This window comes from Salmo salar, chromosome 05, assembly GCF_965601325.2.
Source record: "Salmo salar chromosome 05, fSalSal1, whole genome shotgun sequence".
Taxonomy (NCBI): domain Eukaryota; kingdom Metazoa; phylum Chordata; class Actinopteri; order Salmoniformes; family Salmonidae; genus Salmo; species Salmo salar.
In genome coordinates, this window is record NC_138295.1 from 92,472,457 (window position 1) to 92,489,101 (window position 16,645).

The 16,645-nt window shown below is 47.2% G+C and overlaps 1 protein-coding gene across 4 annotated transcripts in view; it reads left to right on the top strand.

Annotated features, from left to right (window-relative positions):
- Positions 1-16,645, top strand: part of cdkal (CDK5 regulatory subunit-associated protein 1-like 1) — an 839,461-nt gene that overhangs the window by 792,309 nt on the left and 30,507 nt on the right. For all 4 annotated transcript variants that reach the window (XM_082974903.1, XM_082974905.1, XM_082974904.1 and 1 more), the window contains 1 exon segment: positions 8,072-8,236. In XM_082974903.1, the coding sequence (XP_082831029.1) occupies positions 8,072-8,236 (165 nt within the window).

A 16,645-nucleotide genomic window follows, 5' to 3' on the forward strand; every position in this document is an offset into this window, starting at 1 on the left:
CTCCGAGGCAGCTGGAAACACATCTTTCTGTAACACACTGTGTGAATGGATGGATTCATATTCAACCATTACACCATAAAACCATGAGCCAACGCTTACAGCCCCATCCCTGACACCACATCACAGCATCCCGCTCTCTCTCTGTCTCTTTCTCTCTCTCTCTTTCTCTCTGTGTGTGTCTGTCTCTCTTTCTCTCTCTCAATTTCTCTCTGTGTCTCTCTTTCTCTATTCCTCTCTCTCTATCCCGCTCTCCCGCATTCTCTGTCTCTCTCTTTCTCTCTCTATTCCTCTCTCTCTATCCCGCTCTCTCGCTTTCTCTCTGTCTCTCTCTTTCGCTGTCTCTCGCTCTCTGTGTCTGTCTGTCTCTCTCTCTTTTTCTCTGTCTGTCTCTCTTTCTCTTTCTCTTTCTCTGTCTCTCTGTCTCTCTCTTTCTCTGTCTCTCTGTCTCTCTCTCTTTCTCTGTCTCTCTCTCTCTCTCTCTCCGTCTCCGTCTCTGTCTGTCTCGGTCTCTTGTTGTTTTCTGAGGCTGTTAAAAGGTACCACCACCACTCCTCCTGTCCTTGTATATTCTACAGACTGTGGTTCAGGGGAATATACACTCACCGGACAGTTTATTAGGTACACCCATCTAGTACCGGGTTGGACTCCCCTTTGCCTCCAGAACAGCCTACATTCTTCGGGGAATCCCAACTCTGCCATCAGCATGACGCAATAAGAAGCGGGATTCGTAAGACCAGGCGATGTTTTTCCTCTCCTCAGTTGTCCAGTGTTGGTGATGGCCAGCCCACTGGAGACACTTCTTGTTTTTAGCTGATAGGAGTGGAACCCAGTGTGGTAACTGCAATAGTCGCCCCTCCGTGACAAAATTCGACCACTGTTGTACTGTGCTGTTATTTGTCTGTTTGTGGCCCGTCTGTTAGCTTGCACGGTTCTTAGCCTTCTCCTTCCACCTCTCTCATCAACGAGCTGTTTTACAGAACTGCAGCTGATTGGATGTTTTGTGTTTGTCTCTCCGTTCTCTGTAAACTCTAGACATTGTCGTGTGTGAAAAGCCCAGGAATGCTTCCATTTCTGAGACACTGGATCCGACTCGCCTGGCACCCACGATCATACCGCGCTCAAAGTCGCTTAGGTCACTGGTTCTGCCCGTTCTAACGTTCAATCTAACAGTAACTGAATGCCTTGATGCCTGTCTGCCTGCTTTATATAGCACGCCACGGCCACTTGACTTGTAGGAGTGATCCATTTTTGCGAACGGTGAGTGTACATATGTCTCAGAGCTAGTGGAGTCTGGAGCTGAGGTATTAGATGTGTCCCTTTGCCTGTGGCCTGTGCAGCAAAGTGATCTGTGCTTGTCTGACCCTGACCTGAACCCTAGCCACCTCTCCTTCCCTGGCGGGCATCATAAAGACAGCCTGCCTGCCACCCACCACAGAAGATCTGCCATTCCTGTCTTTCACTCTCCCGTCACTCTCCCTTCACTCTCCCTTCACCCTCCCTTCACTCTCCTCTCACTCTCCTCTCACTCTCCCTTCACCCTCCCTTCACTCTCCTCTCACTCTCCCGTCACTCTCCCTTCACTCTCCTCTCACTCTCCCGTCACTCTCCCCTCACTCTCCTCTCACTCTCCCGTCACTCTCCCTTCACTCTCCCGTCACTCTCCTCTCACTCCCCCCTCACTCTCCCCTCACTCTCCAGTCACTCTCCCGTCACTCTCCCTCTCACTCTCCTTCACTCTCCTTTCACTGTTTTCACTCCTACAGGCTAAATTGGAGGACTTAGAATAAGGATTGGATAGAGAGGGAGACAGACAGTCTCCTCTCCTTGGCTGGGTGACCCCTGCTGAATAGCCCTGTGAGTTGAGGATGGTATCCGGAATATTCTCATTATGTCTCTGTTAAGAGTCTCTGGGCATTGTGACGGATGAATCCTCTCTCCTGCTGCTCTCCTGCTATTCAGCTGCACAGGAGAGGGGGAGAGTGTTAGAGAGAGGGGAGTGGAGAGTAAAGGAGAGAGGGGTGGGAGGAAGAGAGGGGGGGGGAGAAAGAGGTGGGGGGATGAGGGAGGGAGGGAGGGAGGGAGGGAGGGAGGGAGGGAGGGAGGGAGGGAGGGGTGGTGTACAAAGAGCTGCAGGGAATTATTAAGCTGTCGGAAGTGTCTTGCCATACCTGTTTCTTTAATGGTAAAGGAGAGAGTGTAGAGAGAGAGAGAGGAGTGTGTGCCTCTGTGTGGCTGTGTGTGGGGGGGACATGTGCTGTGATCCCTAAAAGAAAGGAGACATGGCCAGCTACTCTGAACACTCAGCCCTCTGCAGATCAGGGGGGCCAGACACAGTGATCTAACGTTGATCGCTCTGTTACCAGACCCAAACGACAGAGAGACATCTCTCCTCCCTCTGCTGCTCATCTAACGTGTTATAGGCTACTGTTTCATCTTCCATAGCAGAGCACTGTTTTCCCCTGTTAGCCACTGTCTCTATCCCAATAAGACACTTTAGTCATCACCTTATGCTGACACAGAGTGTGTCTCTATGTGAGATTGTGTTCTGGTGTGTTTGAATAGACTGGATCCTCGTGTCAGGCCTTAACAAGCTTTTTCATCATTTAATCAACTGGTAAAGGGCTGCCTTCGACCACCCAGTCCACACGCACCATCCCCTCTGTCCACTCCTATCATATAGACTCACCTGGTCACCAGCCCTATCATATAGACTCACCTGGTCACCAGTCCTATCATATAGTCTCACCTGGTCACCAGCCCTATCATATAGACTCACCTGGTCACCAGCCCTATCATATAGACTCACCTGGTCACCAGCCCTATCATATAGACTCACCTGGTCACCAGCCCTATCATATAGTCTCACCTGGTCACCAGCCCTATCATATAGTCTCACCTGGTCACCAGCCCTATCATATAGACTCACCTGGTCACCAGCCCTATCATATAGACTCACCTGGTCACCAGTCCTATCATATAGTCTCACCTGGTCACCAGCCCTATCATATAGACTCACCTGGTCACCAGCCCTATCATATAGACTCACCTGGTCACCAGCCATATCATATAGACTCACCTGGTCACCAGCCCTATCATATAGACTCACCTGGTCACCAGCCCTATCATATAGACTCACCTGGTCACCAGCCCTATCATATAGTCTCACCTGGTCACCAGCCCTATCATATAGTCTCACCTGGTCACCAGCCCTATCATATAGTCTCACCTGGTCACCAGCCCTATCATATAGTCTCACCTGGTCACCAGCCCTATCATATAGACTCACCTGGTCACCAGCCATATCATATAGACTCACCTGGTCACCAGCCCTATCATATAGACTCACCTGGTCACCAGCCCTATCATATAGTCTCACCTGGTCACCAGCCCTATCATATAGACTCACCTGGTCACCAGCCATATCATATAGACTCACCTGGTCACCAGCCCTATCATATAGACTCACCTGGTCACCAGCCCTATCATATAGTCTCACCTGGTCACCAGCCCTATCATATAGTCTCACCTGGTCACCAGCCCTATCATATAGTCTCACCTGGCCTAATCTGGTAGAAGACTGATGCAGAAAACACACTAAGACATAAGGTGCATTGGGAAAGTATTCAGACCCCTTGACTTTTTCCACTTTTTCCACATTTTGTTAAGTTACAACCTTATTCTGAAATTGAATAGTTTTTAGCTACACAAATAATCTACACACAATACCCCATAATGACAAAGCAAAAATGTTTTATTTTTTAATTTGTGCAAATGTATTACAAATAAAAAACTGAAGTATCACATTTACATAAGTATTACATAAGTATTCAAACCCTTTACTCAGTACTTTGTTGAAGCACCTTTGGCAGTGATTACAGCCTCAAGTCTTGGGTATGACGCTACAAGCTTGGCACACCAGTTTTTCAGGAGTTTCACTCATTCTTCTCTGCAGATCCTCTCAAGCTCTGTCAGGTTGGATTGGAAGCGTCGCTGCACAGCTATTTTCCGGTCTCTCCAGATATGTTAGATCAGATTCAAGTCCGGAATCTGGCTGGGCCACTCAAGGACTTTCAGAGACTTGTCCCAAAGCCACTAATGCATTGTCTTGGCTGTGTGCTTAGCATGATGTATTGATGTATTGTATTTGCATGATGCTGCCACCACCATGCTTCACCGTAGGGATGGTGCCAGGTTTCCTCCAGACGGGAAGCTTGGCATTCAGGCCAAAGATTTCAATCTTGGTTTCATCAGACCAGAGAATCTTGTTTCTGACGGTCTGAGAGTCTTTAGGAACCTTTTGGCAAACTCCAAGCGGGCTGTCATGTGCCTTTTACTGAGGAGTGGCTTCCATCTGGCCACTCTACCATAAAGGCCTGATTGGTGGAGAGCTGCAGAGAAGATTGTCCTTCTGGAAGGTTATCCCATCTCCACAGAGGAACTCTGGAGCTCTGTCAGAGTGACCATCGGGTTCTTGGTCACCTCCCTGACCAAGACCCTTTTCCCCCGATTGTTCTGTTTGGCCGGGCGGCCAGCCAGCTCCAGGAAGAGTCTTGGTGGTTCCAAACTTCTTCCATTTAAGAATGATGGAGGCCTTCAATGCTGCAGAAATGTTTTGGTACCCTTCCCCAGATCTGTGCCTCGACACAATCCTGTCTCGGAGCTCTATGGACAATTCCTTCAACCTTATGGCTTGGTTTTTGCTCTGACATGCACTGTCAACTCTGGGACCTATATAGACAGATATGTGCCTTTCCAAATCATGAAGAATCAATTTAATTTACCACAGATGGACTCCAATCAAGTTGTAGAAACATCTCAAGGATGATCAATGGAAACAGGATGCACCTGAGCTCAATCTCGAGTCTTATAGCAAAGGGTCTGAATATTTGTTCTCGCTTCGTCATTATGGGGTATTGTGATGTCATTATGGGGTATTGTGATGTCATTATGGGGTATTGTGATGTCATTATGGGGTATTGTGTGTAGATTGCTGAGGATTTTTATTTTATTTTATCCATTTTAGAACAAGGCTGTAACGCAACAAAGTCAAGGGTTCTGAATACTTTCTGAGTACACTGTACATCCTTTACATAACCCATGTGGAAGGAAGGATCTTTTGTTGTCCAGCCACCCTTTGAGTGGGCATGAGAGCAGTACTACCTGGTAAGCTGGAGTTAACTACAACTCTGTCCACCGGAAACAGGTCCCAACAGTACCTCACACTAAATCACATAGATATGAGGATTCGGTCATGAGTGGCTCTACAATGTACATGGTATCCAATTATTTCTAAAGGAAACTCCTAAAGACTTGTTGTAGTTGTCAAGCACCAACCGCCTGCTTTCTGTTGAGTTGAGATGTGAAAGCTTGTCTCTCTCAGAACATGCCAACGTTTGACCTTGAGCGCTTTACATAATTGAATGAAAAAAACAATTGTCACACTTAAGAATTTTAATTTAGAGACACAAAAAGAATAAGACAATTAGGTGCAGCAGCGTTGAGGGGAAACACATTTATTTTCCAGTTAATTGAAAAAGTAATTGTCTGATCCAGAGATATTCTCTATAGTGTAGAGTGTTGATAGAACATAATAGGGTCTTTCAGACATTTCCTCACCAAGCCTTCTGCCTTTCATTTCCCCACCTCCTCCTTTCCCCATCAACAGCACCCATTCCCTTATCAACAGCCCCCATTCCCTTATCAACAGCCCCATTCCCTTATCAACAGCCCCCTCCCTTCCCCCCATCAACAGACCCCATTTCCTTATCAACAGCCCCCACCCTTCCCCCCATCAACAGCCCCCATTCCCTTATCAACAGCCCCCTGGCCCTTACCCCATCAACAGCCCCCATTCCCTTATCAACAGCCCCCTGGCCCTTACCCCATCAACAGCCCCCATTCCCTTATCAACAGCCCCCTCCCTTCCCCCATCAACAGCCCCCATTCCCCCATCAATAGACCCACCTTCCCCCTCATCAACAGCCACCCTTCCCCCCATCAACAGCCACCCTTCACCCCATCAACAGCCCCCATTCCCTTATCAACAGCCCCCTCCTTTCCCCCATCAACAGCCACCCTTCCCCCCATCAACAGCCACCCTTCCCCCCATCAACAGCCACCCTTCCCCCCATCAACAGCCACGCCTTCCCCCCATCAACAGCCACCCCTTCCCCCATCAACAGCCACCCCTTCCCCCATCAACAGTCACCCCTTCCCCCATCAACAGCCACCCTTCCCCCATCAACAGCCACCCCTTCCCCCATCAACAGCCACCCCTTCCCCCATCAACAGCCCCCATTCCCCCATCAATAGACCCACCTTCCCCCTCATCAACAGCCACCCTTCCCCCCATCAACAGCCACCCTTCACCCCATCAACAGCCCCCATTCCCTTATCAACAGCCCCCTCCTTTCCCCCATCAACAGCCACCCTTCCCCCCATCAACAGCCACCCTTCCCCCCATCAACAGCCACCCTTCCCCCCATCAACAGCCACGCCTTCCCCCCATCAACAGCCACCCCTTCCCCCATCAACAGCCACCCCTTCCCCCATCAACAGTCACCCCTTCCCCCATCAACAGCCACCCTTCCCCCATCAACAGCCACCCCTTCCCCCATCAACAGTCACCCCTTCCCCCATCAACAGCCACCCTTCCCCCATCAACAGCCACCCCTTCCACCATCAACAGCCACCCCTTCCCCCATCAGGGGCGCTGTTGATGGTTGAAGGGGGAGGGGGGTGTTGAAGGGGGTTTAAATGCCAGGCTAATACCAACACCACCAACCAACCACAACATAATGAAAGCCATTACAACCCCAAACCCCTGTAGATTCATCTCCTCTGCACAGCATCTTTAATCCAATCGTGTGGAGGTTGGATCCAACTTTTCTATAGGACCTATTGCATATATAAGTGTGTGATCTCAGGGAGCAGCGGAGGAATGTGTTTGAAGGAACGGGGGTTATATCTGTCTTGGGAATACTGGGAATGCCACAGCGTTCTGAGCTGGAACACTAAGCCCCGTTCCCATACTCCAGGGGCTGCTAGGAGCAAGCTGTGCACACTAATGTGTAGTTTAACAATATATCCCCTGCTGTACTGTACTCCCATTGACTGGGACTGGAGGACAACTCTAAACCTTTTACTGGCATGTACTGGCATTTTATTAATTTGACCTTTATTTAACTAGGCAAGTCAGTTAAGAACAAATTCTAATTTACAATGACAGCCTAGGAACAGTGGGTTAACTGCCTTGTTCAGGGGCAGAACGACTTTTACCTTGTCAGCTCGGGGATTCGATCTAGCAACCTTTCGGTTTACTAGTCCAACTCTCTAAACACCTGCCGTCCCTACATTCTAACCACTAGGCTACCTGCCGTCCCTACACTCTAACCACTAGGCTACCTGCCGTCCCTACACTCTAACCACTAGGCTACCTGCCGTCCCTACACTCTAACCACTAGTCTACCTGCCGTCCCTACACTCTAACCACTAGTCTACCTGCCGTCCCTACACTCTAACCACTAGTCTACCTGCCGCCCCTACACTCTAACCACTAGGCTACCTGCCTGCCCCTACACTCTAACCACTAGTCTACCTGCCGTCCCTACACTCTAACCACTAGTCTACCTGCCGTCCCTACACTCTAACCACTAGACTACCTGCCTGCCCCTACACTCTAACCACTAGGCTACCTGCCTGCCCCTACACTCTAACCACTAGTCTACCTGCCGTCCCTACACTCTAAACACTAGTCTACCTGCCGTCCCTACACTCTAACCACTAGGCTACCTGCCGTCCCTACACTCTAACCACTAGGCTACCTGCCTGCCCCTACACTCTAAACACTAGGCTACCTGTCGCCCCATGTCTCCTTGGCATCCACCACCACCAGGTGGTCCACATGACTTTAAGAAACCTCCGGTACTGTCCAGGTGTACTGTTACAACACTGAGCGGGTGGTGATCCATCACCTATTTTTACACCATGCTTCTCTGACAACAGTTTTTCCATGTTCAATGGATTTCACACATTGACCTCTAACCCCCATATTTCATATTTCCTGTGTCAGGTGCTTGTGCCCAAGAGGTCAGAGTTCAAGGGGAAGATGATTGAGGTGGAGATCTTCGAGGCAGGCAAACACTTCCTGAAGGGAAGACCGCTGGACGGCTCTGAAGTGTTCACTCCCTCCATCGCCGAGCCGCTGCAGAAGGGAGAGGTGTCTGGGCTAACTCAGGTAACCTATTCAATACGACTGTGTTTGTGTCCCTCTGTCAACTACTGGTAGAGCTACAGGAATGTGGAATATCTACAGCAAAGTTAGCAATGGAACAAACATACAGCAACATGGTTACATTCCATATAGGAACTGTTTTTTGTTGTTGTTCTGCTTGAAATAAAAGAGTCTTTCAAACCAGTTAGCAGGGTTACTTCAGGGCAGACATCACACTCTGAGTTGTTTCTCCAAGTTCCTCCAATATCTGTCTTTCTTCCAGGGAGCCAAAGTGCAAGGTGATTTGAAATGATTGGAAGCCATAACTACATGACTGCTATTACTATTAGTCCAGACCTGGAAATGACATTTCATTCACTGCCTCAATCCGCCTGAACACTATGTGAAGTCGTTCCTACTAATGCACTGTCACATCAATGGCCCTATTGAATTCAGCTAGAGGTTCAACTATTTTCTTTACAGGAGGCAGCTGGTAGGCCGAGCTATCTCAGGTCGTCAAAGAGCATGTCTTCCCATTGGCTTAGCAGGTTGAATAAAGGCAATACATGAATAAAATAATCACATGAACAGAAAAAGACATTATGAACAGGGGAGGAAGTCTACCATTCAGTCAGTGTGAAGGCAATAACTACCTGAATTAGTGTTGTCACGATACCAGTATGGCGATACTAGGAAGTAAAGGAAACGAAACAGGAAGCGGTCTAAATGTCTCGAGGAAAACCTTCTTAATGTTGGATTAAACAGCCTTCCTTATCTTGTCACCCAGAGTCACGTTTTGTTCATTTTGCAAGCTATAGCACACAGTATTTTACTAAAGTAGGTTTTAAAGGAGCTTAGATCTGAGTCTGCTTCATGTTTTCTTTTTAGCAGAGGGACATCTAGTATGGTAGTATGGTGACAACACTAATCTGAATAGATAAGACTAGTCCACTCTGGAGTGTCTGGTAGAATGAAGGACTTGATTTAGGCTCTCTAGAGATGCTTAAATGAAGCTGCTAGTGAAACTCTCCTCTCCTCTCTCAGCCTCGTTGACTATTGGTCTAAAGTAGTCCACTATATACAGTAGGGAATTGGGTGCCAGTCTGAACTCACAATGTGTCTGCTCCTAGGCCATCTGTTCCTCCCTACAATAGTTCTGAGATATAATTCATGGATGGGACAGACAGGCAGTAGGGCAGGCCACTCCATCTTTTAATCACTTTAATCACTGGTTTTGTAAATGGAACCTTAAGTACTATCTATCTGCCTGACAGGTTCTTCACTAGATGATGCCTTAAGTACTATCTATCTGCCTGACAGGTTCTTCACTAGATGATGCCTTAAGTACTATCTATCTGCCTGACAGGTCCTTCACTAGATGATGCCTTAAGTACTATCTATCTGCCTGACAGGTCCTTCACTAGATGATGCCTTAAGTACTATCTATCTGCCTGACAGGTCCTTCACTAGATGATGCCTTAAGTACTATCTATCTGCCTGACAGGTTCTTCACTAGATGATGCCTTAAGTACTATCTATCTGCCTGACAGGTCCTTCACTAGATGATGCCTTAAGTACTATCTATCTGCCTGACAGGTCCTTCACTAGATGATGCCTTAAGTACTATCTATCTACCTGACAGGTTCTTCACTAGATGATGCCTTAAGTACTATCTATCTGCCTGACAGGTGCAGGCTAAGATGTGGTCAGATCAGAGCCAGGGCTACCGGTACCGGTACAGAGTCAATGTGGAGGCTATATACAGGGGGTACCGGTACAGAGTCAATGTGGAGGCTATATACAGGAGGTACCGGTACAGAGTCAATGTGGAGGCTATATACAGGGGGTACCGGTACAGAGTCAATGTGGAGGCTATATACAGGGGGGTACCGGTACAGAGTCAATGTAGAGGCTATATACAGGGGGTACCGGTACAGAGTCAATGTGGAGGCTATATACAGGGGGGTACCAGTACAGAGTCAATGTGGAGGCTATATACAGGGGGTACCAGTACAGAGTCAATGTGGAGGCTATATACAGGGGGTACCGGTACAGAGTCAATGTGGAGGCTATATACAGGGGGGTACCGGTACAGAGTCAATGTGGAGGCTATATACAGGGGGTACCAGTACAGAGTCAATGTGGAGGCTATATACAGGGGGTACCGGTACAGAGTCAATGTGGAGACTATATACAGGGGGTACCGGTACAGAGTCAATGTGGAGGCTATATACAGGGGGTACCAGTACAGAGTCAATATGCGGGGGGCACCGGTATTGAGGTAATATGTACATGTAGGTAGAGTTATTAAAGTGACAATGTATAGATAATAACAGAGAGTAGCAGCAATGTAAGGGGGGGGGGACGGGGACAATGCAAATAGTCTGGGTAGCCATTTGATTAGATGTTCAGGAGTCGTATGGCTTCGGGGTACCATATAGAGAATAGGGTGCCATTTCAGACACTATATGGAGAGTAGGGAGCCATTTCAGGCACTATATAGAGAATAGGGTGCCATTTCAGACACTATATGGAGAATAGGGTGCCATTTCAGACACGTCCAAGTGTTATTTATAAGGTTCGCTTTTTACAGAGAGAAAAGAGTGTTGGTGTTGAACTTTAAAACCATGATGTCATAGCATGAGAGAGAGCCTGATGGTTTGTTGGTTGGTGAATGTGGGTGATGGCTGGCTGCCAGACTCTCTGACCTCGTCCCAAATAGCACCCTATTCCCTATATCGTGCACTACTTTTGACCAGTGCCCATATGGAATAGGGTGCCATTCAGGATGCAGACTTTAACTTTATGTTCTGTTCCTGCCACAGCACTGCCCGGCTACAGCTCGGCTGTAAAACCTGATGGAGTGTGAAATTAAAATGTGTATCACATTTCTGAGCATCATTTGATGTCCTTTCCTGCAGTACAAATGTTCAGGAGCTGCTCCCGTGAAAAATAACACTGAGCTCCCAGATTAACATACGCAAGAAAAATAGTGACAGTTTAGCCAGCCGTATAATTTCTAAATTGCTCATCGAGAACCCTCACTCATCTCTGTCTCTCCCTCTCTCTGTCTCTGTCTCTCACTCTCTCTCTCTGTCTCTCTGTGTCTCTGTCTCTCCCTCTCTCTGTCTCTCTCTCTCTCTCTCTCTCTCCCTTTCTCTCTCTCTCTCTCTCTCTCGCTCTGTCTCTCTCTCTCTCTCTCTCACTCACTCTCTCTCTCTCTCTCTCTCTCTCTCACTATCTCTCTCTCTCTCTCTCTCTCTCTCTCTCTCTCTCTCGCTTCCTAGGGGCTTTAGGCAATTAATAATATTTCCATAATATCTGTTTTGTTTAAAAGGGGTTTACAGCGGAGTGGGGCGCAGTAAGTGGGATGGTTGTATGATAGTGCTTCAGCTCAGTGAGTGAACAGGAATCTCACAGTGCAGGTGTTTTTAGTGACAGTCAGGTTGGACAGGAATCTCACAGTGCAGGTGTTTTTAGTGACAGTCAGGTTGGACAGGAATCTCACAGTGCAGGTGTTTTTAGTGACAGTCAGGTTGGACAGGAATCTCACAGTGCAGGTGTTTTTAGTGACAGTCAGGTTGGACAGGAATCTCACAGTGCAGGTGTTTTTAGTGACAGTCAGGTTGGACAGGAATCTCACAGTGCAGGGTGTTTTTAGTGACAGTCATGTTGGACAGGAATCTCACAGTGCAGGTGTTTTTAGTGACAGTCAGGTTGGACAGGAATCTCACAGTGCAGGTGTTTTTAGTGACAGTCAGGTTGGACAGGAATCTCACAGTGCAGGTGTTTTTAGTGACAGTCAGGTTGGACAGGAATCTCACAGTGCAGGTGTTTTTAGTGACAGTCAGGTTGGACAGGAATCTCACAGTGCAGGGTGTTTTTAGTGACAGTCATGTTGGACAGGAATCTCACAGTGCAGGTGTTTTTAGTGACAGTCAGGTTGGACAGGAATCTCACAGTGCAGGTGTTTTTAGTGACAGTCAGGTTGGACAGGAATCTCACAGTGCAGGTGTTTTTAGTGACAGTCAGGTTGGACAGGAATCTCACAGTGCAGGTGTTTTTAGTGACAGTCATGTTGGACAGGAATCTCACAGTGCAGGTGTTTTTAGTGACAGTCATGTTGGACAGGAATCTCACAGTGCAGGTGTTTTTAGTGACAGTCATGTTGGACAGGAATCTCACAGTGCAGGTGTTTTTAGTGACAGTCAGGTTGGACAGGAATCTCACAGTGCAGGTGTTTTTAGTGACAGTCATGTTGGACAGGAATCTCACAGTGCAGGTGTTTTTAGTGACAGTCAGGTTGGACAGGAATCTCACAGTGCAGGTGTTTTTAGTGACAGTCATGTTGGACAGGAATCTCACAGTGCAGGTGTTTTTAGTGACAGTCAGGTTGGACAGGAATCTCACAGTGCAGGTGTTTTTAGTGACAGTCAGGTTGGACAGGAATCTCACAGTGCAGGTGTTTTTAGTGACAGTCATGTTGGACAGGAATCTCACAGTGCAGGTGTTTTTAGTGACAGTCAGGTTGGACAGGAATCTCACAGTGCAGGTGTTTTTAGTGACAGTCATGTTGGACAGGAATCTCACAGTGCAGGTGTTTTTAGTGACAGTCAGGTTGGACAGGAATCTCACAGTGCAGGTGTTTTTAGTGACAGTCAGGTTGGACAGGCAGCAAAGGGAAAAGTCTATGACTGTACCAGGGATTTATAAAAGCTGACATGAGAGAGGTCTTGGTCAAAACAGAGACATTATGAAAGGAAATAAGACAGCATTCAGTTAGTCTTGTCCTCGAGGAGCTTGTGGACTAAACCATCTGACCTGAAGACGTGTGGACTCTCCAGGTGTTAGAACTCTCCTTGTTCTTCATGCTCATTACATTCCTGTTGCTGTGTGTTCCACTAACAGCTGACCATTAGCTCAAGGACCAGCAGATACCGTAGCTACAACCAACCAGATAAACTCAGCAAAAAAAAGAAACGTCCTCTCACTGTCAACTGTGTTTGTTTTCAGCAAACTTAACATGTGCAAATATTTGTATGAACATAAGATTCAACAACTGAGACATAAATTGAACAAGTTCCACAGACATGTGGCTAACAGATATGGAATAATGTGTTCCTGAACAAAGGGGGGGAGTAACAGTCAGTATCTGGTGTGGCCACCAGCTGCATTAAGTACTGCAGTGCATCTCCTCCTCATGGACTGCACCAGATTTGCCAGTTCTTGCTGTGAGATGTTACCCCACTCTTCCACCAAGGCACCTGCAAGTTCCCGGCCATTTCTGGGGGGAATGGCCCTAGCCCTCACCCTCCGATCCAACAGGTCCCAGACGTGCTCAATAGGAATGAGATCCGGGCTCTTCACTGGCCATGGCAGAACACTGACATTCCAGTCTTGCAGGAAATCATTCACAGAACGAGCAGTATGGCTGGTGGCATTGTCATGCTGGAGGGTCATGTCAGGATGAGCCTGCAGGAGGGCACCACATGAGGGAGGAGGATGTCTTCCCTGTAACGCACAGCGTTGAGATTGCCTGCAATGACAACAAGCTCAGTCCGATGATGCTGTGACACACCGCCCCAGACCATGACGGACCCTCCACCTCCAAATCAATCCTGCTCTGGAGTACAGGCCTCGGTGTAACGCTCATTCCTTCGATGATAAACGTGAATCCGACCATCACACCTGGTGAGACAAAACCGCGACTCGTCAGTGAAGACCACTTTTTGCCAGTCCTGTCTGGTCCAGCGACGGTGGGTTTGTGCCCATAGGCGACGTTGTTGCCGGTGATGTCTGGTGAGGACTTGCCTTACAACAGGCCTACAAGCCCTCAGTCCAGCCTCTCTCAGCCTATTGCGGACAGTCTGAATACTGATGGAGGGATTGTGCGTTCCTGGTGTAACTCGGGCAGTTGTTGTTGCCATCCTGTACCTGTCCCGCAGGTATGATGTTCGGATGTACCGATCCTGTGCAGGTGTTGTTACACGTCGTCTGCCACTGCGAGGACGATCAGCTGTGTTTTTCAGAGGCAGTAGAAAGATCTCTTTAGTGTCCAAAGTTTTCATTACTGTGACCTTTATTGCCTACCGTCTGTAAGCTGTTAGTGTCTTAACGACCATTCCACAGGTGCATGTTAATTAATTGTTTATGGTTCATTGAACAAGCATGGGAAACAGTGTTTAAACACTGTGAAGATATTTGGATTTTTACGAATTATCTTTGAAAGACAGGGTCTTTAGCTACAACCATACCTATTAGTTAGAGGACTATGGCAGCTAGCTACAACCATACCTATTAGTTAGAGGACTATAGCAGCTAGCTGCAACCATATCTATTAGTTAGAGGACTATAGCAGCTAGCTACAACTGTACCTATTAGTTAGAGGACTGTAGCAGCTAGCTACAACCATACCTATTAGTTAGAGGACCAGCTAGGTACAACCATACCTATTAGTTAGAGGACTATAGCAGCTAGCTACAACCATACCTATTAGTTAGAGAACTATAGCAGCTAGCTACAACTGTACCTATTAGTTAGAGGACTATCGCAGCTAGCTACAACCATATCTATTAGTTAGAGGACTATAGCAGCTAACTACAACCATACCTATTAGTTAGAGGACTGTAGCAGCTAGCTACAACCATACCTATTAGTTAGAGGACCAGCTAGGTACAACCATACCTATTAGTTAGAGGACTATAGCAGCTAGCTACAACCATACCTATTAGTTAGAGGACCAGCTAGGTACAACCATACCTATTAGTTAGAGGACTATAGCAGCTAGCTACAACCATACCTATTAGTTAGAGGACTATAGCAGCTAGCTACAACTGTACCTAAAGGACTATAGCAGTTAGCTACAACTGTACCTATTAGTTAGAGGACTATAGCAGCTAGCTACAACCATACCTATTAGTTAGAGGACTATAGCAGTTAGCTTCAACTGTACCTATTAGTTAGAGGACTATAGCAGCTAGCTACAACCATACCTATTAGTTAGAGGACTATAGCAGCTAGCTACAACCATACCTATTAGTTAGAGGACTATAGCAGTTAGCTTCAACTGTACCTATTAGTTAGAGGACTATTGCAGCTAGCTACAGCCATACCTATTAGTTAGAGTACTATAGCAGCTTGCCTCAGCCATACCTATTAGTTAGAGGACTATAGCAGCTAGCTACAACCATACCTATTAGTTAGAGGACTATAGCAGCTAGCTACAACCATACCTATTAGTTAGAGGACTATAGCAGCTAGCTACAACCATACCTATTAGTTAGAGGACTATAGCAGCTAGCTCAACCGTCCTGCCAGGCAGTAAACAGCCTCTGACGCCTCTTAAGTGAACCTGTTTAGCTCCAGAAAGGGTTTCTCTGTCCCAAATTACACCCTATTCCCTATGTAGTGCACCACTGCAGACCGGAGGCCTCTGGTCAAAATACTTCTGTCCCTGGTCAAAGTACTTCAACGTAGTGAACTATGTAGTGTGCCATTTGGGATGCAACCTCTCTCTCCTTTCCTCTTGACTATTGAAAACCACAGCTGTTTATCACTGGGAGTGACACAATGTGGCAGGGTTTTCACCGCAATTACATGTCCTACACAGCGCTAAGCTATTAGCTGCCTGTTCCATCATGGACGGAAACCCATTATACACATTCACAAGCTCTCTCTACAAACACACACACTTTAACGCACGCACGCACACACACACACGGACACAGTGTACGGCACGGGTACCAGATAGGACAGGAGAATTACACCAGATAGGACAGGCTAAATACACCAGATAGGACAGGAGAAATACACCAGATAGGACAGGAGGAATACACCAGATAGGACAGGAGAATTACACCAGATAAGACAGGAGAATTACACCAGATAAGACAGGAGAATTACACCAGATAAGACAGGAGAATTACACCAGATAGGACAGGAGAATTACACCAGATAAGACAGGAGAATTACACCAGATAAGACAGGAGAATTACACCAGATAAGACAGGAGAATTACACCAGATAAGACAGGAGAATTACACCAGATAAGACAGGAGAATTACACCAGATAGGACAGGGAGATTTACACCAGATAAGACAGGAGAATTACACCAGATAAGACAGGAGAATTACACCAGATAGGACAGGAGAATTACACCAGATAAGACAGGAGAATTACACCAGATAAGACAGGAGAATTACACCAGATAGGACAGGAGTATTACACCAGATAGGACAGGAGAATTACACCAGATAGGACAGGAGTATTACACCAGATAGGACAGGAGTATTACACCAGATAGGACAGGAGAATTACACCAGATAAGACAGGAGAATTACACCAGATAGGACAGGAGTATTACACCAGATAGGACAGGAGAATTCCACCAGATAAGACAGGAGAATTACACCAGATAGGACAGGAGAATTACA